Genomic DNA, 26,204 nt, shown 5'->3' on the forward strand with positions numbered 1-26,204 from the left:
TGCTTTCTTATTTGATCATATCTGAAAATCTTTCAAAGCTCCACTTTGACCTCTAGATTTCTTGCTGAGAGGTAAGTGACATCTCACTTTTGCTACTTGTTGTCTGGGGCAGGACAACCTACTCCGTCTTGTCTGAGAGGATGTGTGTTTGTGTGTGAGAATCAGCATGCCACTTCAAAGAAGTGTCTCATCACCTCGGCAGAGAAATATCCACCCTTCCTATTCCCCACAACTTTAAAAAGATGTACACAGTAATTACGTATAGGCACATTTTTGTTTCCAACCTATAACAATATATTCTTATTTTTGAATAAAGTAAAATTGTATCCGATTTTCCTTGATAGAAATCCTGTTAAGGAGTTGAACTGTTTACGGATTACTTGAGAAAGTACACACAGTATGTCCTTTTTATCTTCCTGAGATGTACCAATACACTGTATAGTATTTATTTTAAATACACACTATAAAGACTGACTAAGTTATATAAAATGTCCTCCCTCCATGTTCCAGGATGGTTATGTGTCCTGAAGTTTGTAGCAGGTGGGTTAAAAGGGTAAAACCTCCAGAGGCCTACGATCATGAGGAACTCCCCTGAAGCCCCTCTACCCCCTTTCTTACTTACCTGAGAGCACGAGAGATGACTGTAGGTTTCGTCACAGTCAAAGCTGGAAGCGGCATGCCGTCTGCTGCCTGGCACCTGAGGAGAAATAACCCTGTGTAATAGACAGAAGCTGCTCTAAACACCCCAGTGTTGGCAAATGTCTGGGTTGACTCAATGCCACCAGACTGTTTTGCTACGCAAATGTGTATATTCCCGGAGTCACTCATGCTAGCAAATGTGATACAAGTCTGTCACGAGTTGAGTTTGTGCACTCCGTGTCAAGGCCACAAATCCCAAGCCTACCAGTCAACCTGAGTCATAAATGTGATTGAGAAGAAAATGTATCTTATTGTTGAGACAAAGGTCTAAGATGCAGAACATATTTAAATTTGGTAGATTCATTAATTACAATTAATTCAATAATTTACCAACTGTACCAATAACTCCGGGCAAGACACATGTCACAAGTAGACAAGTTGGCTATCTCTAGCAGGTGTTTGCATAGAGAATCAAACATTTATTATAAAACAAGTTGTTGAGATTATGACTTCTTGGAAGAAAACAATTAAAGGTGGGGTATGTAATTTATTTCAGAAACACTTTTTGTTATATTCCATGGAATGCTCTTAACATCCCGATAGCAATGAATATATTAAATGCTTTGACAATAAATACATTAAAAAATGTCATCTGTGGAAGCCGTAGTACTGTAAAAAGCACGACCAATCATTTTAGCCGGCCGGGCTAAAATAACTGGATGGCCTACCTGCCTGTCAGCCTTCCATCTGTGCACAAACTTATCTCGTGCCCTCATTGGTCATGTGCGCGTTCATGTGTGTTGGAGGAGGGGCTCTGTAAGGAAGTGGCACATTTTTTCCGGTTGCGTATTTTCAAATTCTAGCGCACTCGAGCTGGTTTCTCCAAAATGACCTACCCCATCTACCCCATTTGTCTCAGGAGACAAATATAACAACAATTCTTAAAATTATAGAGGAGTTTCTGCTTTTTGAAGACACATTTTTAACCCATAAGAACCGAGACCCATTTCTACTTTCGGGAAAAATTATGCATAACATTATTTAGACTAAATAGACCACATTTCTGACAAAACCTCCCGCCCTAGTGTCAGAGATCTTATGTTATTTGTTTTATATGAATTTGATCAAGAAATGTCACAAGTTAAATGTAATAGAGGACATGTTATGTAAGCATTATAATTCTTAAATGGCTTGAATCTTACCTTTAGCAACATAAAACAAGCTTTTGAAATGTAGCTAGTTCTGTCACATGTGTTAGCCTGTCACATGGACATCTTGGACATGTTGTTATGGGAACACAAAATCACATGACTTGGCCCATGACCCACCACTGTTCAGTTTGTGTCACATGGATTTCATGTCATAAAATAAAGGCTAAAGCTGTAGTAACTTGAACTCATGTAACATCTGTGTCACCGTGGGTTTTTATGGGTTCATTTTCCAAATGTATGGTCATCCATCAATGTTTTACGTACTACAGTACAATGTGCTTTCGAGGCCTTCGATTGTTTTCCTTTTTAAGAATGTCCTTAAGAATACATTTTTCATACAGACAAAGCATTTCAAATGCAATAAAATGAGATGACACTGCAGTTTTGTGTTTTATGTGTTTTTTTAATCCAAAGCTGAAGCAGACAAAAGTATAGCAGGTGGAGCCGGACAGACTTGATGACAAGAAAAAAAAAAACGACAAACATTTCTGTGCTTCCACTACAAAATAGGTGTTTGGGATGAAAAGAAAAACAAAACATTGTCACAAACATTCAATGAACATTTTTACAGTGAGAGATTTGTATGTGCGATGTGACAGGTAATGTGGATGTGATTTAACAAAGTGAAGTGGACTAAACTGACAACATTAACACAATCATTTCCCATGATCCCAAAGTGAGCTGGAAGCTTCCTGTTGCGTTAACAAGAACATTGAAGAGAAACCAACCATCACACTCGAGTGTGACGACAGCTTGCTGGTGGTATTGTTAGAGATTCTGCCCTGGGACGAGAAGCAGCTCCCAAGTACTTTCTACTTCCTTTCAATCTCCCAGGAAAGTTTGACCAGACTTCGTCATTGAGCCTCCTCAAAGTTAAGCTGGCAAAAGTAAAAAGTGATTTCCCAGTCTGTCTGAACCATGTATTATTCCCTAGAAGAATCGCTACTAATTACATAAACACACACAAACACTCCTTATTGTTTCTCTCTCCAACACTTCTGCAAACAGAAATCCACACTAAGGAAAAGGTCCAAGCAGTACTTCAAGCTGACCGACATATCTGCATAATATTAACCTGATATATCATCTGCAATGTTATAAATTGGGAAGCATAACATTGGTAAAAGCCTGAACCAAATGGTGGGTAGGGGTTAAAAGTAATTTGCTGCTTTAGATAGTAAGGCCTATGCTAATATGTTCATAAAATCCATGAAAAAATACAGTATCGGTTTGCTCCTACTCTCCTATGAGCTACATGTGGCAGAAAAAGTCGGGCCGGTTTCTGTCCTAAACGTTGCGTCCTTCTCTGCCTTATAAACTATGTACCTGAAAAACAAGCGTAGATTAAGGTAGGAGAGCGGGGCCACGAGTGAGGTGCTCTGTCAGAATGGCACACGGCCGTTGTGAGTGCATAGGCCTCATGACATTCACAAAGACAAACTGAACCTGACGGACACTCCCACGTCAAGTCCCAGAAATAAGTGACTATTTCAAGCTAATCTTAACTGTCAGGGACAGAGTCTTTACATTCCACTTCAAAATACATCTGCTAACGTTGCATTTACGATGTAAAAGAAACCTTCCCTTGCTTTTCTTTTTGGGATTTAGCCATTTGATTTAACATTCAAAGGTTTGGGGCAAGAGCTGAACGAGGGCTGCTGGGTAAAAGAGAACTACTGCTAATGCTAAGGCTTCATGTCATATCCCAACATTCAAGCCCCTCCGAGTACACAACCTGATATTTGGGAAAGGAGAGGCGAGAGAACTCACCGATTCCCTCTCCTCTCCTTTTCTATATTTCATAATCTCTTTACTGGTGTCAAAACACAGATAAACATCCTCTCTGCCAGAGCAGAGTGGTGGGTTTGTTAAAATGGAAGAGTAATAAAAACAAACACTCCTACAAAACATTAGAATTTGCCATGAAAAAATAAAACACTGAGAAAATCCATGCAACGCGACTCACATGTCGACAAATTATTGCTTCCTTTTTACAACCTGTGTCTGTATGTGCATGCATGCGTGCATCTTTCAGTGGGCAGCAGACTGGGGGTCCTGCATGGGGTTACTGGCTTTATTCCTCCGTTTCGTTAGCAGTGGGTTTTTCGAGTCCTCAATGGTCTTGATCTTGATTTGCTCGTAGTCAACCCTCATTGTTGCCAAGGCACTGGTCATTTCCTCCTGAAAAATGGATGGAAAAAGCTCATCAGACCTCTTGCTTTGGACAACTAGGGACTGTGGTTTTTGTATAGACATCATTACACTTCACTTTTTTTAAGCTAGCCGCAGAATCATGACATGAATGATGATACACACTTCAATTAGGGAAAAGGGGAAGTGCTAAGGACAAAAGATAAACTACCACCAGCTGCATCCTGTCAAGACTAACACGAACAAACAGAACATACATTAGTAATACATTGATATTTGAAATGTTTATTAAAAGGTATTTTCTGATATATATCAACACCAAGAATTACGTAGCTACAATACAAGAAGCAATGCTGATTCAATGACAACCATCTTACCTTGACATCCTCCCAAGCGTCCTTCTCCTCCTTTAGCACCCGGCTGGTGTGAAGTGGGGTCTGGGGGACTTCCATCGACTGCTTTAGGAAGACACACAGAAACACACCACCATTTTACTTCACTGTTCAATAATGGCAGGAATGTGAGCTGGAAAATGCACAACACAAGTATTTGCTTACATTGATCCACGGGTGATTCATGAACTCTGTGATGGTCATCCTTTGCGTTGGCTCAGTTTTGAGGAGGGTCCTAATCAGCTGTTTAGCTGCAAACACAATCATTGTTTGATATTATTCAAAAAGAAAATTCATATCCAAGGATTAAGTAACTGTTTTAGTGAACTTCAGTAAAACAGTGCATACAATTACAAGGTGACAGATCAACAAACAGGTAGAGTGTCATGGTGGTGCACGATGTTGCCTTACTGGCACATAATATCTGTATACATGACAAATAAACATGATATACTCTTCAGGTTGGGGTCATAGTATCTCTTTTTCTTATGTAGGATGTGTGAAAGTGGGGGAGATTCTCGAGGCAAGGCTGCAGGACATTATGTTCTGATTGAGGGTGTCATCATTCTTTCATGGACTCCGATAACCCCACGCTTTTTTTTGTTAAAAATTGTGTAATCTTGAACAGTACTGAGAAATCCTGCAGTAATGATGATGACTGTGCTTGAGAAGAGTACTACAGTGCAACACGGCAAGTATCCGCAAGTATACCCATACACCCCTCTGTTGGAGGGAGATTTAGGGTCGGTATATGCCAAATCATCACGTTAGCTTCTCTTTTCTTCATAAAAGCTTTCAATTACTCAGAAAATAAGACTTCACTTTCAATTGCAGTGAATGTGACTGGTGGTTGTTGATAGGTGTGTGTGAAACATCTGCATCAGTTTCCATTTCTAGATCAGAAAGTTGACTTCAAAAGCCAGCTGCTTTGTCACATTTAGGTGAAGGCGTAATGCTGGAGGTTTGGCGTCACCTTTGACCTTTTTAACTTTGGTTTGGTTAGGAATAAAGACTTCCTTCGGGAGCTTGTGAAACAATACAATTGTAAAATGAATTGGATGTTATATCAGACTTATATACTATATATATAGACAGTGTTTTAATTTAAGATATATACAGCAGGAGGTCCTCTGTTAATAATCAAAATAAATGTTCTTTGTTGTTATTTCCAGTTTTATGAAAAAGGCCAAGTCAACAGTTTATCACATTTAGTGTAGGTATGCATGTGGACTGACCTTCCTCTGACACATCACACCATTCAGGGTTGGGAAACTCATACTGGCCCATCCTGATCCTCTTCTTCATCCCAGGGGAGATGGCTAGACCATGGTTAGAATAAAAAGGAGGGTATCCACACAAGCTGTTGATAGTTCAAATGCAAATATTAGTTAAAGGTCCCCTATTATAATGTTTTTCATCAATATATTCAGATATATACAAAACATGTCTCTGAAGTGTTTGGCTTCAAATACCAAACAGATCATTGTAGCATCCCATAATCCCCTCTGTTTCAGCCCTGTTTCAAAAGTGCTGATTCTGTGTCTGTTACTTTAGATGAAAATAAGGAGCCACTCCCCACGCCCCTCTGAGAGATATTTGGTTAAAAAGAACACAATGGTGCTCTAGGAGGAGATGCAGGTGATAAGGTGGGGGGGGGGGGGGGGGGTGTTACCTTGGTTGGTTATTGGCCAATGGTTGCACAAGCCAAAAAGTCGTTATGACATCATAAAGTGGCCAAAATCTGATCAGCTCATTTTCAGACAGGTTTTTATATAAATGGATCAGGACAAAAAGTGAGCGGATCTTTTTTTCTGAAACTTTCAGAATCTCTTTACAAAGAGGGGACACACGTTTATGTATAAAAGACGTGAAAAAGTGGATTTTGCATAATAGGTCCTCTTTAAAGCAACAAGTAAATGATAGTCTAATGTGATGAAAGGGTTCAGACTTACAGGATATACATAATCACACCCAACGACCACATGTCACAGGACTTGTCATATTTCTCTGGGCCCAGAACTTCTGGAGCTGCAGATAGAAAGACATGAATAAAGGGTAAAGCAAGTGTAAATGTGTCCCGAATCATTGGAACTCTTTGTTAATAAGCAACAAGTGGAGCAAGAATGAGAGTTCAAACAGAAGCAGATGCTTACCAACATAGTAGGGTGTGTAGCAGGGAGTAGCTAAAGAGTTGTGTGAAGTGGTTTCCTTGGCAAAGCCAAAATCTGTGAGTTTGAGCAGGGCATTGGGCCTCTTGGTAGAATACAGCAGATTCTCTGGCTGCAGGGAGGATACAGGAAGCAGGCCAGAAGAAAAACAAGTTATTTAGTTACTATAGCTATGGAAATCAGTCTAAGCCCCGAGCCTGTTTTTCAGGCCTCGGGCTCGAAAATGACATTCCCAGAACAAATGACTATAGCTTCACTTCTAAAAGGGGTAAATTAATAATCTTTTTTCTCAAAGCAAGGTTACATCTGTGAGTTGGATGTAGAAAAGTCAGAATCAATATCGATTTTTTTTTAATTTTAAAGTAAATTCAGATTGAACATAGTAAAAGAACGTAAATTATAGTGTCCGTCCAAAAAGAAAACATTACTTATAGTGAAAACCACCCTTGAATGATGGGATAGTAGACTAAAAGCTCTAGGAATCCGCACTATAACATACAATAAGTACCCTGTATCAAGATTGATGCAAAACAAGTGACATTTGACCTTTTTAGACATTAAAAAACCCACTTCTGGGGTCATTTGGGTGCATTTTCCATATCTCTGGCCCCCCTCGTTCGATTTTGATGATTGACATCTCTTTTTAACCGTTAGAGCCAATAGAATCGAGGCGAAGTTCCTCAAATCCATCTAAACATTACCCATTGGTGAATGAGTGATGCGCAGCCAGAATGCCCTGGAACCGGAAGCTGTCATACACTCTCGTAGCTATCGTAGCAGCTAATATGAAATCTCCGTTATTGACATAAAAATGGAATGATGGATTATCAGTAATCATTTCAAAGTGACACAGACACATTGGATTAACCTTCAGCAGCATTTTTATCGTTTTAATGCCATTGAACACAACTTTTGATCAGAAAACCACAAAGTTAAGAAGTTTTTAGACGTTTTGGCTCCGTAAAGCTAATTTTGTTGTTGTTGTTGTTGTTGTTGTTGTTGTTGTTGTTTCGCAGCGAGTTCTGATCGCTCAGTGATGATACTTATATTTCTGGAATCTGTGGAATCTCAGCTTGCTAATCAATGTCTTGTGTGTGCAGATACGATAAGTAATCAGGGTATTTTAACGTGAGTTCTGTGCTAAGAGTGTTAGCATTTTTTCGCTCAGGGCTAATTCAGAGCCTTTGTTATTACCCTTATGTTTCGTTTTGCTAAAAATGGTTAATATTGTCTGATAGTGGAGTTTCTTCCCATTCAGTGGATATGACACATTCATAGTTTATTAAATGTTAAGAAGCCCTTCAGACGCTGTTTCTTGCAAAATGTTGCGTTTTGCCCCCGGCCGTGGGGTTTAACTGGTTAAAGCCCCTCTCAGATTTCTTGAATTGGTCATAAAAAAAAGCATGGATATTCTTTATTAAGCAACATGATATTACAAAGTTATAATACAAACCTTGACATCTCTGTGGGCAATGTTGATTGCATGCAGGAACTGGATGGCCTCTCCTATGCTCTTCATGATGTCAGATGCCTCTAAAATGAAGAGATAAACAGCCATTTTAACACAGAGATAACAAGTGACTTGAGTGATAGAATACAAAGGGGTTGCATTATGTCAGGGGGTTGAAAAAAACTACTTTATATTTAGCAGGTGTCCGAAGGGGCCTCTTTTATGCCTCTGTTATGTAGTCATGTCATAAGACACAGCAGTATAGTAATAAACGTTTGATCGTTTTAAGTCCACATATGCTGACTTCTTACCTCTCTCTGTGAAGGCCTGGTCTCCTCTGTCCTGGATTCGACTGAAAAGCTCACCACCATCCATGCTGCAAAAAAACAAAAATCAGGGTCTTTCTAAATAAGTTGATTCACTTCCTATGTACTCATTACCAACTTCAACCTCGGTTTTATTTAATTTTCTTATTTAAATATACAAATGGTGATTTTAGGGCTGAAATATCATTGATCAACATGCACTGAATCATGCTTGGACTACATGGGAGGTCATCATATGTGGGTGGAGCGGCATTATAGAGTAGTGAAGTAAAAACAGGGCAGAAAAAGGCTCTAGGGTTAAGAGCATATTGCAACATTTGCAAACCGAAACTATTGCATAATAAAAGATGTTAGGAGAAATACTAGCAAGACATGATGAAAGCTTTCTTCTCATTGTGCACTGGCTGAATGAAACGTAGCCCACTCTGCCAGCGGTGCAGTTATTGTCATTCATCCTCCGACTGGTTTGCAGGTAGAGGTGGTCTGTGGTTGACCAACGAAAGAGATCTGAAACCAACTGAATGACTGCTCACACCAGACCAGTTCAGCATTCTGCAGGCTATTCAAAACTCTGCACAGCATCATTACAATCAAGAAGACATGACTGTATGAAGTCTTGAGTTATGGCATGTTGTGTGAGTTCAAAGTGACCGTGACCACTAAATTCTGAATCTGTTCAGCTATGATACCAAGTGCTGAACAGAGAGTTATGGTTTCTAAACTTGCATGACATGTGCTGTGTGTCTTGATTAAGCAGATTTCAAGGTAGTTACTTTTTTTAATTCCACAAAACCACACAAGCTGTTATAATGTTGTTTAATAAAGCCATATTTTTATAGAATACTACAGACAACAGTATGGCTCCCTTATGTAATACCAGGATAATTGCTATTCCCTGATCCACTTGAAGATCACGCACAAATTAATACAATAGAGGTGTTTAGGTGAAACGTACAAGACTAAGAATGACAGAAAACGTTACTGGCGCTGTCAAATACGAGACTAATGGTTGTTAACCCTGAATTCAATATGCATGAGACCGAGTGTGAGAGAATCCAACTCAAAGCATTTAATGATAAGTTTCATTTAATCTTTTTGCTCAGTTTGACTGTGCGAGTTTCAGGTTGCACAGTCGTGTGTGTGTGTGTGTGTGTTTGTCTCTACATGTGCAAAACCACATAAACGTATTCTCAAGGTATACTTGTGTTAAAGGAGAGAACGGCATCCAAAGACTAAAGCGCTGTGGGACAGCCCTGCAAAACCACAACACGCTTTTAACTTCCCAAAATCAATCACATTTGCCATACAAATAGTATTTCAGTTTGCAATGTGAAAATTGTCTCAGTGGTTTGACATTACTCAAGTGGTCAAAGGCAGAGAAAACTTGAAGTCTCCTGACTACACCCTGTGTTTCTGAAAATGTCTGGTGGTGAAGTGTGAATTCTCAGCAGAATAGATACTTATATCAATGCGTTCTTAAGAGCGCACATCTTGACACCATCACAGCAGAAACCAGTAACACCCTAAAGTTTCAGTCTACATCATGTCGCATCTCGTGTACTGTGTGAGGACACTGCGTCAGTAAGACTGATGAAATTTGCTAATAAGATATCTTAACGGTTTAGAAAAAGCCCCAATACACATCAGCTATTTTTTTTCAAATCTTTTTGAGATCGATATCATATGAGACACGTACTTTCCATTTCGTAAGTTCTCCCCTCCCCCATATTCTGATCGAGTAAGGTCGTGTGTTAGCTATTTAGTCTGCTGGTGGACAACAGAAGCATCTGGTAGCACTGGGATGAAGCCATCACTGAAGAGATCTGGACACCAATGGACAAGCCTTTTTTGCTAAAGATGACCTACATTATCTACCTAGGGAAAAGGTCAGAGTGCTGAAGAAAATGTGTTTCAAGATTTCCTTTCTAATCTGCTAAAGCACTGGTCCATCTATTACCACAGTAAAAGGATATAATACCTTCCACCAATTGCTTGCAGAAGCAACATAAAAAGTGGTGTACCATCAGGCAACCAATAACATCTTCAGCCATTGTTTAATTGTACAGTATGGATACATTCAAAACATCCTTCTTAGGAGGAATAGACACTTCTCTTTGTCTTTTCATATGTCCTTATCACTTCTCTCCGAGGTGCGCTTGAGCAAGGCACCTAACCTGGAAACTGCTCCCTGGCGCCGGCTAACTGGCAGCCTCTCTGCTCTGCCACCTCTCTTATCGGCATGTGGTTGCGTTGGTGCATGTATATCCTCCCTGTGTGTGTAATGTTTGTAAACACAACAGAGTCAAGAAATAAATGTCCCTGTGAGGGATTCATAAAGTATGGCTTCTTCTCCCCTTGACCTTATGACATTTTCCAGGTACAGGAAAAGACATGAGACTTATTTATTTTTTCACTATTGTAACAGAGCCCTGACAAAAGTCCCTCCTGGGGACATTTTGAACCCGTGAAAGAAAATGGCAATGTCACAGAAGTTGCACATGGCTTTCTGCAGTCCTCCACAAAGAGAAGAGTTTGCAATGACATGGACTAGAGTGAAAAGGAATTAGATACTCAAAATAAGGAATTACAGCAACCACAGAGTTAAGTGTGTTGTAATGTTAAGTTAACATATCCAACCTGTGGTCGTCTCAACTAAATCTGAATATGATACATGTCATTAATTGCAGCACTGCATGATTGGGTTATGCAAACTATCATTAAAGGCTGAAGAGAACCATTATAATTAAAAGACAAAAAACAACTACGTGCAACATCCCATATCAATACTTCGACTTCCAATGCCTGTCTGTGGCTCTCAGCCCCAATCCAAATGTGGTACTTGAGTGTGCTCTTGAGCACTGCACATTGTTATAGTAACGAAGGACCATCACTGAAATATCAAACTAATATCAGACTCAACATAGTGTCATTGGGACCCGTTTCACAACATGGAAGAATACTTAGATATCAGAATATAGGTGACCAGAACGACTCAATGTGTGCAGTGTCAGGAGACAATCACACTGAATACCTCAGTCTTTAAGTTACGTCTCTGTGATATTCAAGGAAATGTTTTTGTTTCATCAGAATTACTTTTCATTATTGACATGTCATGCTATACATCTTCTTAAGGAAATCATCAGTCATCATTTGCCGCATTTTGCTTGAATGTGTAGGCGGACAAGTCCACTCCCTCCGCACTGTAGTAACCACAGCCCTAATTGCACGTGTCACAAGTGGATGCGGGTTTAGTGGTTTAAAGAACATCTAAAGGCAAAGAAAAGACACCCATCTCATTTAGAAGAAATGGTTCATTTTCTTCTAAAGGCCATACGCTACAGATTTACAATAATGTATGTGACTGCTGATAACAACTAAGATGGGTATTGCTTCACCTTTAGGCTTTCTTGCTCATGAGTCCCAAGTCTGGAAATAGTTGTACTTCTCGGATGTATAGAAGTCATCAGATGGATGTATATGGATGGATGTTATTTTTAAATTAATCTTTTTTTAAATAATTATTTTAATAATAATAATTATTTTATTGGTTTTTCAGTTGAATTATACTTAAAGTTAAGGGTAATCAACTGTTAAAAACATACTGTTCACATTTTTTTTTCAATAAATGGATGTTTTCAAAGTAAATGGATAATCATTTTTAATAATCGTGGTATCAATTATTGACCCAAATAATCGAGATTATGATTTTTGCCATAATCGAGCAGCCCTACTTTTAATGCAATCAGACAAACAGTGGGGTCTGTATTTTAATTCATAATTGTTTTGAAAAGTTCTTACTGCCAAAGAAGCAATATGTCCAGAACATCCGAAGGAGCCTTGATCATATCTAAGTCGTAGGCTAGTGACAATGAAACATTAAACATCAATTGTCCACTTTGAATAGAAGGTCATCTTCCCATGCAAACCACTAAAGCCACTGATGAGATGCTCCAACACAACTTTACAATTCTCCATCAAATCCTCCCATTTACATGTTGTCTTATCAGGAATGCACCACTACAGACATGTGTGATGGCTGAAGTCTTATATGTTACTTTCCACATTCACATGGGGTATATATATATATATCGGTCAGGTGGATCATCGCTGCCCAAATATATCTGCTAAAGTGCACTTTAAAGTGTTTTGACAGAGGGATAAGGAGCTGCATTTACATGTGGTCATTTGATTAACCACTACACATGGATATGTATTATATTGTTTGTGTCACTGAGACTGTGCACTCACCACTCCATGACAATAAGCAGGCACTTCCTGGCCTGATAGAGGTTCTCGTAGACATCAATGATGCGCACGATGTTGGCACAAGGTGACGCCCTCCAGTGGAGCTCCACTTCCCTGCGGGCCTTGGCACAATCCTGCAGCATCTGGACAGGGGACATGAAAGGAGGCTGGTTAACATCAAATCAAAACAAAACAGTTCAATTATAAAACACATTTTATAAGTACAAAGTACTGTTTAATTGCCTATTTCCTTTACATATATTCACTGGTCAATGTGACAGAACTGGACACCAGGTCTCATTGTTTGGGTGTGAGGTGTAAATAGGGTTGCAAAATTCCGGGAATTTTCAAAGATGGAAACTTTCCTTGGGAATTAACGGGAATAAACTGGGAATTTTCTAAATTGAAGGTTGGCTCTTCATAGGGAACTTAAATATAGTTGGGGAAAGTATATTTTAGCATAATCTTGACTAAAACAAACAGATGCCATTCAAGTACACTTGAATATCCATGCCATAGCACACTGCTTACTGCATGGCTATTGAGACCACACAAAGGTTCGCAACAGGCTCACAAATGTGAGAGTGGAAAAACTGGTTGGCATTCGGGCAAACCTAAGGCTCTTTGAGCCTGACACAGAGCCATCCTCAACAAGGCTGGACAGTGACACTGAAGAGGAAGAGGAAGAGTTGGATGTTGATGAGGCCCAGGAAGAGCCCGTTGACTGAAAGGGTTTAGCAAAAATGCAGAGGATCGCTTGAAGGAAGATTTGCATGTTTAAATGGGACTTTTTGGAGGGAGAAGGGCTCTTTTCATTTAACATTTTGAATGGGACTTTGTGGGGATTTTTGGATGGGGGGTGCATTTTTGTTAATTTTTTAATGAGTAATATTTAACATTCCTGTTTTCGTTCTTCAATGAAACAAATAATTGTTCAATAAAATAATTAAAACTTGTTCTGTTCTACTTAAAAAAACAAAACAAAAAACTGTTGAAATGTCATGTTTTTTGTTTAATTTTGCATCGAATATTTCCAAAATTCCCCAGCTTAACTTCCCATGGAAACTTTCCAGAAATGTACCGGAAATGTTCTGCCCCTTTGCAACCCTAGGTGTAAATGATGTATTGTACTAAGTGACATGAAACCAATTGCGGACAAACAGGTTGCCACTACTGCTTCCCATCAGTAGGAAACATTGAAGAACATTAAATACCAGGTCCAGTGCTGCCATCATCTGGCAAAATGTTTTAAAGAAGGTGTCAAGTTTTTCAAACTTGGTCTCGTGTGAATGTAGCACCCTCTTTGTGTGTCACTAGGTCATTGCACCACTTTAAACAATTGTATCATTACACAGATATGTATCCATTTGTACATTAATACTGAGTTAAAGTGTCATTTTACTCTAGACACCCGATACCAGGAAGTCAAACATGAGCTTCAGTTGCAGAGAAGTACGTCTGAAACACTCTGATATTCAGCATGCCGCTCAAGGGCACTCAGGAACCCTGGCCTTATGATTCCTGCCATGATTCGAGCCTTATTGCCAGGTTGCATTCAGTATTGCAATGCATCAAACAACACTGCTGCAAAACAAAGTTACCCAGTATGACATTTTTATTAAAAAAAAGGATCGGACATAGGATCATGTGTTATGACCTTGCCAGTTGTGAATCACATGTCAAATGCTGCAGAGATGTCACAGGAAACTAACCCTTTCCTTTAGAGTAGTAAAGAGATGCTGGGTCGAATATAGGCCTGAACTTCTGACCTATGAGATCTAGCCAAGCGCAAAGAGTAAATATAAGATAATTTAAAGTTTATGAGTAAATAAAGAAGAAGACCATATTGACTACACAGCTAAAAAGAGTGTAATGTTAACTTTTACGTAGAAATGCATACAAATGTTGAATGCAAAATCTAAAATGTGGTGTTAGATGAAAAGCAGGTCACACTTCTCAAATAAATAATTCAGGTTTAAAGTCATAGTAGTATTTTCCCACGTTCTACTAGTACAACTGGATATAAGTTATGAATAAGTGATGTAGGAATGTCAAGTGCAAGTGATTGTTTATAGATGAATAATAAACAATAAAATACCACAAGTAAAACCCTAAAATATCCTTGCCAGTCATTGGACAAATCCAGCCTTGCAGCTTTGACAATGAGCCATGGTCTGTGTTTCTGCTGTCTCACATTCCAGCGCTGCCCACGGTCACAACACGGCAGCGGGCCGCGGTCCAGAGGGCAGCGAGTGCAGGGACAGCAGAGTGCAGGGACAGCAGAGTGAAGCGTCTGCAAAACGTACTGCCAGTATGAGCACATGCACATGAAAGGGGCCAGGTGACCGTGATGGAGGTGAATGTCTGGCTCTGCTGAAGTGACTGTTCTGACAGGCAGCAAAAAAGCCATAAACATGTTCATGCGGTTGGTTTGAAAACATCCATGTAAGTTTATGACAGAAAATGTTAGTTTGCAGAAAAGTGGAACTGATACCGTGTCCACCCTCTGCATGTGACTGTCTTCTTTTATACATAATGTTGGCAAGGGAAGGCAATAAATAACTGCAACATATAAAATGTCACTTTTTGATTTTAAGATACTAATCAGGAGAAAAAAGAAACTCCCCAAGAAAGATAAGACAATGTCTAACAGACAAGTCATCAAAGATAACATGCTGTCTGAGTATTGCCACTGACGTCATTTTATATTTCCAACACAATAAGGCTTGTTTTATATACTTGCATCTTACAACAAGCATGTACGTACTACGTTGGAGTGTTGGGTGACTAACTAATAACAGATGATTATTTATGTTCCCTGGGAGAGTTGGTATAGCATAATGTTGTAATACTCTCTGCTTTATCAGTGAGCGCAGTTCAACCACCCTTTGGGACTGAACAAATAGAGGTGGGTCTGACGTTAGGCATAGGACAGAACTGACGCACTGTGCTCCTGCATACTTTCACCTTTCACCCATAATCTATATCAATGGCTAACGTGTACAAAACATGTGGTAAATATAACAATCCATTTATAAGCAGATAATATTGTTTTATTACTTGGAACAACAGTTCTTTCTGCATAATAATATGTTAAAGGTTTTCAAATAGTTATATTACAGCACAAATAGCTTGATTAAGTCCCATCCCGAAAAAAACATGACCAAAAATATAAAGTACTGTAAGACATTGAATGATTTCTCTTGTTGTATCATCAGTGTGCTACATGTTAAGGTCGAAGAAACCTCAATCACACAGACGTTAATAATTGATTGCCAAAACTGACAAATAGGTTGAAAATGAGCTACTCTTTTTATAAACTGAGCAGTTAGTTTGTGTAGTTTTCCCAAATATTGTTCAATCTGGAGTATCGCTGTTAAACCATTACACTGACCCACACTCAAGCACATGTATATATGAAATGGTTTGATTAGGAAAGGTTCAGTCATATGATCCAACATAAGACATCATAGACATCCGTGACCATTGTTTCATTTTTGACCCAATTTGGAGGTAGGCCAAAGAGATCCTTGTCAACTCTACTGTTGACATTGGGACAGATGGACATTTGATATCGGAGACACGTGTGTTGCCAGCAGCTTCTTTTCAACTGCCAGCCAGGAGCTTAGCCGGAAGGGCGTGAAGGTCAGGATATCCTCCCAGATCCCCCAAACATTCATTTGAGTCTGGCCTATTAGGGTTGAATTTTTCTGTGGGTTGTTTTGTGATGAAGGGGTCTTTTTTGGGAATAAGTTTCATTCTAGAGAAGCAACATTAATGTTAGCAACAGAAAAGCCCCCAATATTAACCGATTATCTCACCAGAAACCGGAATCTAAAATGTCAATAAAACAAATAACATTCGTGACGTCAAAATATTGAGTGATGTTGGAAATAATAAAGAACACAGATGTTATTCAGCGTCAGTCATCCATCCTGCCCTCTCCTGATGTGAGTCACTGCCTGCAGGTAGCACTGCAGGCAGTGACTCACATCACTGACGACTGTCTCCACTTCTCTACTTCTGTGGGAAGCAGCCTGATAATAAATATAACATGGTTTCTTCTCGTTGCCATTTGTTTAGATACATGTATTTACTCCATTTAAGGCAGTCTTTTGCGATGCTTTTATGGCTGATGTTCATATTTAATTCCTCCCGTTATGAGACTTTTCATAAATGTTACCCCGCTGTCCAACTATTATTGCCCTGAGTCCTAACGGTCATGAGGAACTCAAAGATGCATATATGCATGTTCTGGAAACAAGAACCATGTGCTGAAACTAACATTAGCACATCTAAATATAGCAGACTTCCATTCACAAACAAAGACTTCACACCGTCCCACATGCGCAATCTATACGCATACGAGATCACACCCCCGTCACCTCTCTGCTGGTGTTTGTGTGACAGCAAAGCCCCCCCATCTGCTGTTGGCTTTTTGAGGGTAAACACTGAAGCTCGTGGAGAAAGAGGGAGATGAGGGGGGGGGCAGATGGGCACACAATACATTTCCTCCAGCCAACACAAAAGCTCCCCAGCCCAGGGCAGGACAGTGGGAGGCGGGATGGGTGAAGGAGCATCCATCCTCCACCTGCCGTCTACTCGTAAGCCAAGGAGAAGTTCAGGAATCATATGGTGGTCTGAGAAAAATATACATGACATGTGGATGGGGCAGTGAAATGTGGAAAGATTATTGAGGGGTGACAGGCTAAGCTTGGCTCAATAGGAAAGCCTCTTAACCTGACAAAAAGGGTTAAACAACAATACACCAGAAGGGGTGTGTGTGTGGGTGTGTGTGTGTGTGTGTGTGTGTGTGTCTTGTTCATTGTGCGCTTAGTGAAGCAGCAAACATGTTTGTGTCAATGTGACATGATCTGATTAAAGGCATCTGCTAGGCCTCACAAAACCATCAGATATACGCTTGTGGTGGGTGTGTGTGTGCGTGCGTGCGTGTGTGTACACTAGTATCATCTGTTTGGTGAGTCTGTGTGTTAAATGCATAAAAACAACCACACTATTTTTTGGGACTAAAAAGGGGAAGTATTCATGTTAGCATGTTCAAGTAATAAAGGTGTAAAACTGTAGGTGAAGGGAATTTAAAATTGTAAAACAGCAATCAATCTATAGACACAAGAGGACACAAAAAGCCTAAATTCGCACAGGGCTGCACAAAGTAGGCGTGAACACCACCAATGCATTCAAACTAGTTTTAAATGTTTCTACTTTACTGAAAAACTCCTGCTGTATAAAAATATTGACTCTACTCACAGACTCTGTATTAAAAAAAGCATAGACTCCACATAGTTTGTGCACATGAACCATAGATAATATCGCAGTACAAAAGTACATAGGGGTTAAAAACATTCCAGCTGTCAATCATGCCACTGACAAATATGTTTCACAATCAGCTTGGACACACCTTTAAAAAAGAAAATGTCTTCTTAAAAATGACTGCTCCATGTTTGAAGATCTCACCAGTCGGAATAAAACTACCAGTAGTGCGAGAAATAGACACATCCAGCTCTCAAGACAGATAGCTAGCTTGTAGATTAGTACCTTTAGCCAGCAGGTGTCCTAGTACACAAAGCATTCATTAAAACATTGGGTGGCTGACAGGGGGAAAAGAAGTGAGAGAGTGTGACATCTGTACGACCGACCGAAACAGCTGTCTCACTTCCTGATACAGACGTCAGGGCACAAAGAAGGAGATTGAGGAGAGTCTTTAAAGAACAACAGTAGGGTTTCTAGAGACAAAGACAGATAGGAATAATGAACAGTTCACTGTAACTAAAGAAGTGAAACAGGGAAAAAGTAATTTGGTATATTTTAGAAGTTCACCTGACGATTCATGGTGTGAATTCCCCACGGTGTCTGATGAAACGGATGATACTTGTGTTTCAGCTGAATGAATACAAACTGACTGGTGTGTAATCAGCTGATTTCAAATAGCAGGGGGTTCACGCTGCCATTCATATTTTTTTTACTGCACCACGGTGCAGTGAGTCACTGACAGAGCCGGCTAAAAAACGTTTTTCCTTCGAACACTTGATCAATGGATTTGAAAAAGGTAGCAGGCAGATGCTTTTATGGCTTTATGGCTTTATGACTGTATTTAACAGCTACAAGGAGAAGAGTTTTTAAAGTGCTATTTTAAAGGCAGCCCTAATTTAACATACAAATATTTACCTATTATATTTCCCCCTAGAATCTTAAGACACCACTGTTATAGCAAACCGCCGATAATTAATGTGATTGAGCAACTTTCTATGCACCAAAACCGGATTGTCTACAAATTAGTGTTTTCAGTGTCGGCCAACGTTTATAGAAGTGCAACAGAGAACATGTGTTTAAAGTTAAATGAATGAATTCTGGAAGTGCGACAAACATTCACTTCCCCTAAACGTTAAAACCATTCAGCATAACTCAACCATTTTGCTTCCTTATTTGAAATCTGATCATAAGACCAAAGCAGAACAAACTAAAAATACTGAGAATAGTTTGTGGAGAGTGAGTCCGGCATCAATAAAGTAATAAAAAACAAAGTTATATCTCAAGGGTCAATTGAGAAAGTACCCACAGCCACTTTTTGTTTCAGTATGACAGGATGCTGAATCTGCTTGGAAATTACTCTGCATCAGATACAGTTGGTTACCTTCTGAGTCCATCCATCACAACTACAACACCACATCCTTCCAAATACACTTCCCCCAACAGAGAAGTTCAAGGTGTGGGGGTTGGTAAATACTGCACACAATCACAGGCCATATAAATTGCATTTCAGTTAATCATATTATGTTAAAAGAGCTTACAAAAACCAAGATGAATGTTGACCAAAGGAGCTTTAATTTAAGATAATCTGTTTGTTTTTGACCGATGTCTAACAAATATTTTTACAATAATCTGATAGGAGAAATAAGATGTTACAGCAGTATACACCAGTCACAGTTTTGCCATAATAAGAATGTAAAATATCACAAACGTATAGCCCGTCCTGTTTATCCATAAGCACTTGTCTGGACAATGGAAGAAGCATCGAACAAAGAAAACAAAATGTCTTCTCAATCACTAGATCACTTAACAGTCCATAAGTCTGTCTAGCTGTAACTACTGGCCAAACAGATACAGAACAATCTCCCTGAAGATAAGGTACACACACACACACACAGCTAATCAATGTGGGTCTCGAAGTCCAGACATTCACAAATGCAATCAGTGAGCCTTATATAGGCTTGGGCGTTATGACGAGATTATCGTTTTATACGATACTGATTGGTGATGATAATGGTCCTCATGACTTTACAGGACGACTCAGACATACATTTTTTTTTTTTTACTTCACACAAAAAACAAGTTCCAGTTGAGCAATGTGCCAGTTTGTAAAATCAAATTCAGTAGTGTCTGATTCAAAATAAAACTTTAATTAAAGGTCCCATGTCATGGCCATTTCTACCGATCATAATTCCATTGTTGAGGTATACTAGAATAGATTTATATTGTGCAATTTTCCAAACTCACATTGGTTTCTCATACAGCATCTCTGTATAGTATGTGTATTCACTCTCTGTCCTAAACGGCTTGTTGGAGCCTGCATAAAAACCTTCATAACACACAAGGGGACGGGTAATAACCGGAAAAGCATGACATGGGATCTTTAAGAACATGGTTATCCAAACTACCAATATATCGACCAATTCATATGTTGGATTGTGTTCGTAAACATTAGCTCTGTCAGTAAATTAGCAATTAGTTATAATTTTCTGCAGCAGCAAATCTTGTGAAAGTGTAATTTGCACAAATAGCGAAGATGACCAGTAAAGTAATAAAGATCAAACTGTTGATTTTCAACAACAGAGAACAATAAATTATTTATTAATTGTATGTTGACAGCAGTAGATCAGTTGTATAGTGGAATAATGAAGAGGCACTCTAATAGCAATGATCAAAAGACATCTTCTAGATGCCACTCTTCTAATGGAACAGTTATTGAGAAACAGAGGAGCAACCAGAGAACCTCTTCCTTCCTCCCTCCCTCCTTTTCCTTCCTTCCTCTCACCATCTCATGATTGAAGCATGGGCATGGCTCTTCCTCTCCGAGCTAACCTGTAATCCGACACGCTGACACTGTCAATGCTACACTCAGATGTATATTGTGTACTAGAAATCATTTGTTTTAGGACACCATTTAAATCAAGTTTGGATTTTTCTGTTCAGTAGAAATCCAAGAGAACCTTTCAGAAATCAAAACCACATAAAGAAAAGAGAAAACGCTGCCATTTCAAACTGGCCAGTGTTTCCAGTTCCTCTTTTCTTACCCAACCCTGGACAGGTGTGTTTATTTCACCACGTTGACTTCCACATCCATATTTCCAACGTCAACCACTCTCAAAATGTGGCTCAACATTTAGTCCTTCTGTCTCTGATTACATCACCTTAACGACAGTCGCCTAGTTTCTTACCAAAAACGTTTACACATACAAGGAATTTTCTTTGGTATCTGGTGGAGCAAACATAAACAATCTAAGAATATAAGTTGCAATATTAGGTCAAAAATATAAAGATAATACAAATACATATTTTAAAGAAACTATTAAGCATTAAATAGAATAAAGACCAGTATTAACTCCAAATGTTATGGAGCTTAAAGACGAGAATCTGTTTTCAAAAAATGTGCTTGTCCTTGTTTGCCCCTCCCCCTCTAGTTCATAGTTTGTGGAAGAGGCTATTACCTTGAACATTGAAAAAAGATTGTAATGTTTCGCAATATACCTCCGCAGCCTATAACATACCGAGGCGGCTCGCCCAAATGAAGTCTGTGTGGGAAACGCTTGAATGCATAAGGAACAGCCAGGCTTTCTCCTCTAAATATAATCAATAGATACAGAACAAACGTCAGAGGCGCAGCAGCCTAAAGGAGGACATACCATATGTCACTAAGCTAATCCCAATGAGTGCATGTTTAGTGTCAATAATTGTACACAAATTGAAGCCAACTACAAACACTTTGGCAACTCAAGAAAATGAACATTGTGAGTCATCATCAAGAGGAAATCTGCTAGAAAATCTTTCCATTTACTGCAATCTAAGCACTGCATTGGCACGGTGGGAGGTCCGTACACAAGAAAATGCAGTGCTTTCTGGGAAAAACACACCGCTCAAATTTGACCACAACCAAATGCAACAGTATTCAGTAAGACCCTGTGTTGGGTTCAAGTGCAGATTAAAAGGTAGAATTCTTTGGTAATGCAAACTGCATAACTGTGCAGTGTTTTGGCACCGAGTGGATGTATTATTCAAACTGAACTTTCCTTTTTTACCAATATGCTGTATCAGCCAAGGCCACAGAAACACACTTCTATGTGTTTTTTTAACAGTACTATTTTACTTTAACCTGATTGCTCTCAATAAACTGTTTTGTTGTGTGAATATAATTGTAGTCACTGTAAGATAGATGCCTCTACCCCTTTAAAAGTGTGTGTGGCAGGACACAGATCAATCAGCACAGAAGGGCAGATACTGTAGCTTCGTCACTGACAAAAGCAACAAAGTCAAAAAGGATTAATTATAAATTAAATGTGCATTTCCAGGAATTTCAAAACGTTAGTCTCCTTTGGACTCCATGTCGCTGCCACAGTGTCTCTCCCACAACCACAGAACATCTGAGAGACACACATTATTCAGTTGCACTTTAAGCACAAACAGTTCAACAGACAAATAAAAGTTTTACAAGGTAGTTTCACCTTGGGCCAATCTGGCTGATTCCCTTGTCCTGGCATCTACTGCAAACCTAATGAATACAATAAATGAGAAGGGGGCCGACTCAGCTGACGTCAGCGAAGGGAACAACAAGGACAGTTACATTCAGTTGAGGTATCAATCTACTTGCAGTCTTACAGCAGCAAGACAATATATTAGAGAAGTCAGCACACTACATGCCAATAGTGTAACAAGGGAACAAAATAATAAGTGAAGGGTTTCAAGGAAGTAAAAAGAAGCCACAAATATAAGAGGCAGAAGCAACAACTGGTTGGTGCCGTGTCGACAGAAAAAACTAAAGCGGGTCCTGTCATACTTTTGTTATTACTTTTTTAATTATATCTCCACTAGCTTTTATCAAATCTTTATCTCTTCAGGAAATGTATCGTATGAGCTGTAGTGTACATTTCCCTTTCTGCAATTTTAAAATTCCTTTGAAATGTTAAACTCACCAATCCTCATCATCGGCTTATAAATAGGTTCATAATCTGCACAAAGGGATACCATAGCCCTAGAAATTAAGCGAATGCAGGGTGAAATCATAAACAAGTATCAAGTCTCAAGTATCCCCATATTTCCTGATCTGACACTGCCTTTGAGACCAAAATCAAAGTTTCTAAAAGCAGCACTGATTCTCACAAAACATACTCAGTTCCACAAATACTGAGCACATAGCTTTGTACACATAGTTTTAAGCCACAACAGAAAGTGATACGACAAATCACATATATCAAAATTAGCCAAATATTATAAGACAGTTTTGAGTGCAGAGTTAAACCCAGCGCTTTATTCTATCAGCCAAATAATTAAAGCCATTAAAACACTGTACATGTATGATGCAAGGACGTTTGGGGATTTATTTTTCTAAATTGTAGCGTGTAATATGATAATTTAGCCAAAATATGAATACCAAAGAATTGCTATATCATCCACACTCTTCTCCATGTTAATTGTTTCTCCTGTTTTCTAGGGAGTCAGTGAAGACACTTTTAAACTTCTCTATCACAGAGTTATCACCGTAGCCAGATAGTATCAAACCAACGTCTAATACAGGTTGAGCAGGAGGGAGATTATATCAGTTAATACAAAAACAGTATCCCGCGTTGACCCATTTATTTTGTCACTGTTCTTACGGTCATGGTTCACTGTAATTATAATTTATGGATGATATGTTAAATGTTTTACTCCTCGTATATTCTTTGGGCCTTGAAGAGTCCGGACATTTAAGCCGGGCTGAAATGGAAGATATGTCTAAGGTGTGTGGCTACCTGCAAAGGAATTTAAAAAGATGTGTAGGGTGTTCAATCCTTGCTTTAAAAGACCCTGAAGGTAAAATGTTTGCATCACTAAAAAATGTGGGCACTTATAATAATAGCTCACAATTCAGTGAGAGTGCTTTGGATTTGTACCAAACCTTTGTTGGCGTTGATGTGCGGTTGGAGAGCTCTTTAGTTGCAATATCCATGTCTACCAGAAATAATAGCATGTTACACTAGATGGAATAAAAGCTGTACCAAACACAACTTTCTAAAACGACAACACATCAACAACTGACAGGTTTGTGTGTGGGATCATGTTTAGAACAAACACAAACAGAAAGCGGTGACCTGGTTATTTAGAGTGAATTTCTATTTGAACCACAGCACAGGATGTTCCCATGGTGTGTGCGGTTCACTTGGGGGAGATTTTGTGTAACACCTATAACAACCTTTATAAAATAATCCCTTCTATCATAATAAAGAAAGTTAATTGGGCTATAGTAATAAACGTCTTCATTGGGTCATATTTTGGTAACCAGTGTGTGTATAGCTGTTGTGACGTTTGTCCTTTATCAATCATTGACCGATACAGAGGTTTAACTCCAGTTGTAGTTCCTGACGATGCAGGGTGACATTACAACCCGCCCTAAGCTGTTTGTAATAAACAGGACACAGGAGAGTACCTACATGTAAATCCAGGGATGAAACTACAAAACTATATTTGTTTATCACTGGGTTAAATCATCACACTCAATGGTGGATGATCAAAACAACTACAATTGAAAAGCTTGAGAAACTGTTTCAAAATCACATATCCGGCTCTGGACTCCACTGATCACAACACACTTTGACACATGATAAGATTTAACAAATCACTGCTTAGAAGGTGAAATAAATACTCAACTTAGACTATGAAAATCCATTTAATCCTATATAAGGGGTTTAAATCACAGACGACTTCATTAACAAAAAAATCACTTTCTGAGCAGAGGGTGATTATATCAGTTGAGAGAAAATAATACCATTAAAAACTGCATTCTGCTTTGACCCATTAAGACAAGACCCTGAACTATTTTGTTTCCATTCATACAGTCATGGTTCACTGTCAATATCATTTGTGTATGACAGTTAAAGTTATCAAACAGGGATGATAAAAAGATGGGGAGAACAATACTATCACGACCCATAAGGACAACAAAAACATCACAAAGAAATGTTATCCTAATCTGCAAATAATGTTCTCCAGTCAGTATATAAAAACGTAAGAAAAGGGTTGTAGGATGACTTCAAGTTGTGTCTTCAACCAATAATGTGAATGTATTCAGTAAAATATCACAAAAAAACAGGAAAACTAGCAACTATAAAGCAGCTAAAATCAGTGACTTTATGGCAATGTTGCATTTAAAAAATGATTTAATCAGCTATTAAAATAGTTGTTGCCAATACATGTTTTGTCAATGGTCTAATTGATCAATCAATATTTCCAGGTCTTATTAACTCTTTCGTGAAACTCAACATTAATGTGTGTAGCTGGGGACATTTGGATTAGACCCACATTTGGACAACAAACTTGCTGTATTTCAACTTGCTGTCCCTCAGTTTTACACACTTAACATTATAGCTTTCTGACCCATATTTTTCTCAAATATAACTCACCTTCAGCGCATACTTGTCTCCAGTCTTCTTTTGGAAGATTTCAAGCACCTTGCCATTGATGCCCAGCCCCAGCACCTGGCTGGTCACCTTGTAGTCGTCTGTGATGGCATTCTTCTTGATCTGTAAGGAGGGTCTCGCGTTGAAGGGGAGGAACTGGCCCGGGTTCTGTGCGTTGGATAGCATGCTTTTGGTTTGGGCTGAGAGGCGAACAACAGCCACTTCTTAACAACACTTCTGTCTTTTTCCTTAAAATTACAGACCGAGTCTTCTTCCTGGGTTAGCTGGCCTCCGGTGTTCACAGTGTAGCAGCCAGGCCCGAGATACAACAGACAGTAGTTCTGACGTTACAGGTTAACAAAGTCACTTGGTTAGCCGATTAAATGCTAAGTTAGCTAGCTGTTAGCATGCTAGCTTGATCCTATTCTTGACCTGTGATTCTCGGCTAACAACTCAGCTATCGGTTAGCTTATCCATCTCCGGTGGTGTCCGCCGTCCACCGGTTCCTCAAAGAGCACTTCAGGAACTTTTCTAAAACAGCCCATAAATCGGCGACAGGACTGGGTTTCTAAATTAGAAAGGTACAAGCTTACGAGTGAAGTAAAAAAACGACGAAAACACTTAACGAAAGACAGACAACAGGGGAAAACTCCGACAGTAGCAGTAGCACGCCAAACACACAGTTCACTTTCCGACCGACAGACACCCAGCAGGTTTTACTGCTGACGTCATGGCTGGGGCTTTTTCGGCGCTTAAAGGAGAAGTACGACAGAGGAAGTGTTTATAACAGAGCCACTCACCGAGGCACCAAGACAGGGAGCTAGTTAAACATGACAACAAGTTATGAGCTGATTGAGGCAATGCAGCCAAAAGTAACCAGCACTAAGTCACCTTTATATTATTTCAAGAAAACGAAATGTTGTCCTAAATCAGATCTCACTTACCATTGTTTTTCAG

At 39.2% G+C, this 26,204-nt stretch overlaps 1 protein-coding gene across 2 annotated transcripts; it reads right to left on the reverse strand.

Moving 5' to 3' along the window:
- Positions 1–2,232: 2,232 nt before the first annotated feature.
- Positions 2,233–25,959, reverse strand: mapkapk2a (MAPK activated protein kinase 2a). 2 transcript variants are annotated; one of them, XM_034134902.1, is made up of 10 exons: positions 25,251–25,959; positions 12,586–12,725; positions 8,323–8,387; positions 8,015–8,094; positions 6,547–6,673; positions 6,346–6,421; positions 5,629–5,753; positions 4,559–4,644; positions 4,379–4,456; positions 2,233–4,031 (listed from the first exon to the last, which is right to left on the reverse strand). In XM_034134902.1, the coding sequence occupies exons 1-10, from the start codon at positions 25,431–25,433 to the stop codon at positions 3,882–3,884; spliced, it is 1,110 nt and encodes a 369-aa protein (XP_033990793.1). In that variant the 5' UTR covers positions 25,434–25,959; the 3' UTR covers positions 2,233–3,881. The 2 variants fall into 2 exon arrangements, with proteins under 2 accessions (XP_033990793.1, XP_033990792.1); XM_034134901.1 differs by having other exon boundaries at positions 4,379–4,459; positions 25,251–25,958.
- Positions 25,960–26,204: the final 245 nt, after the last annotated feature.

This window comes from Trematomus bernacchii, unplaced genomic scaffold, assembly GCF_902827165.1.
Source record: "Trematomus bernacchii unplaced genomic scaffold, fTreBer1.1, whole genome shotgun sequence".
Taxonomy (NCBI): Eukaryota; Metazoa; Chordata; class Actinopteri; order Perciformes; family Nototheniidae; genus Trematomus; species Trematomus bernacchii.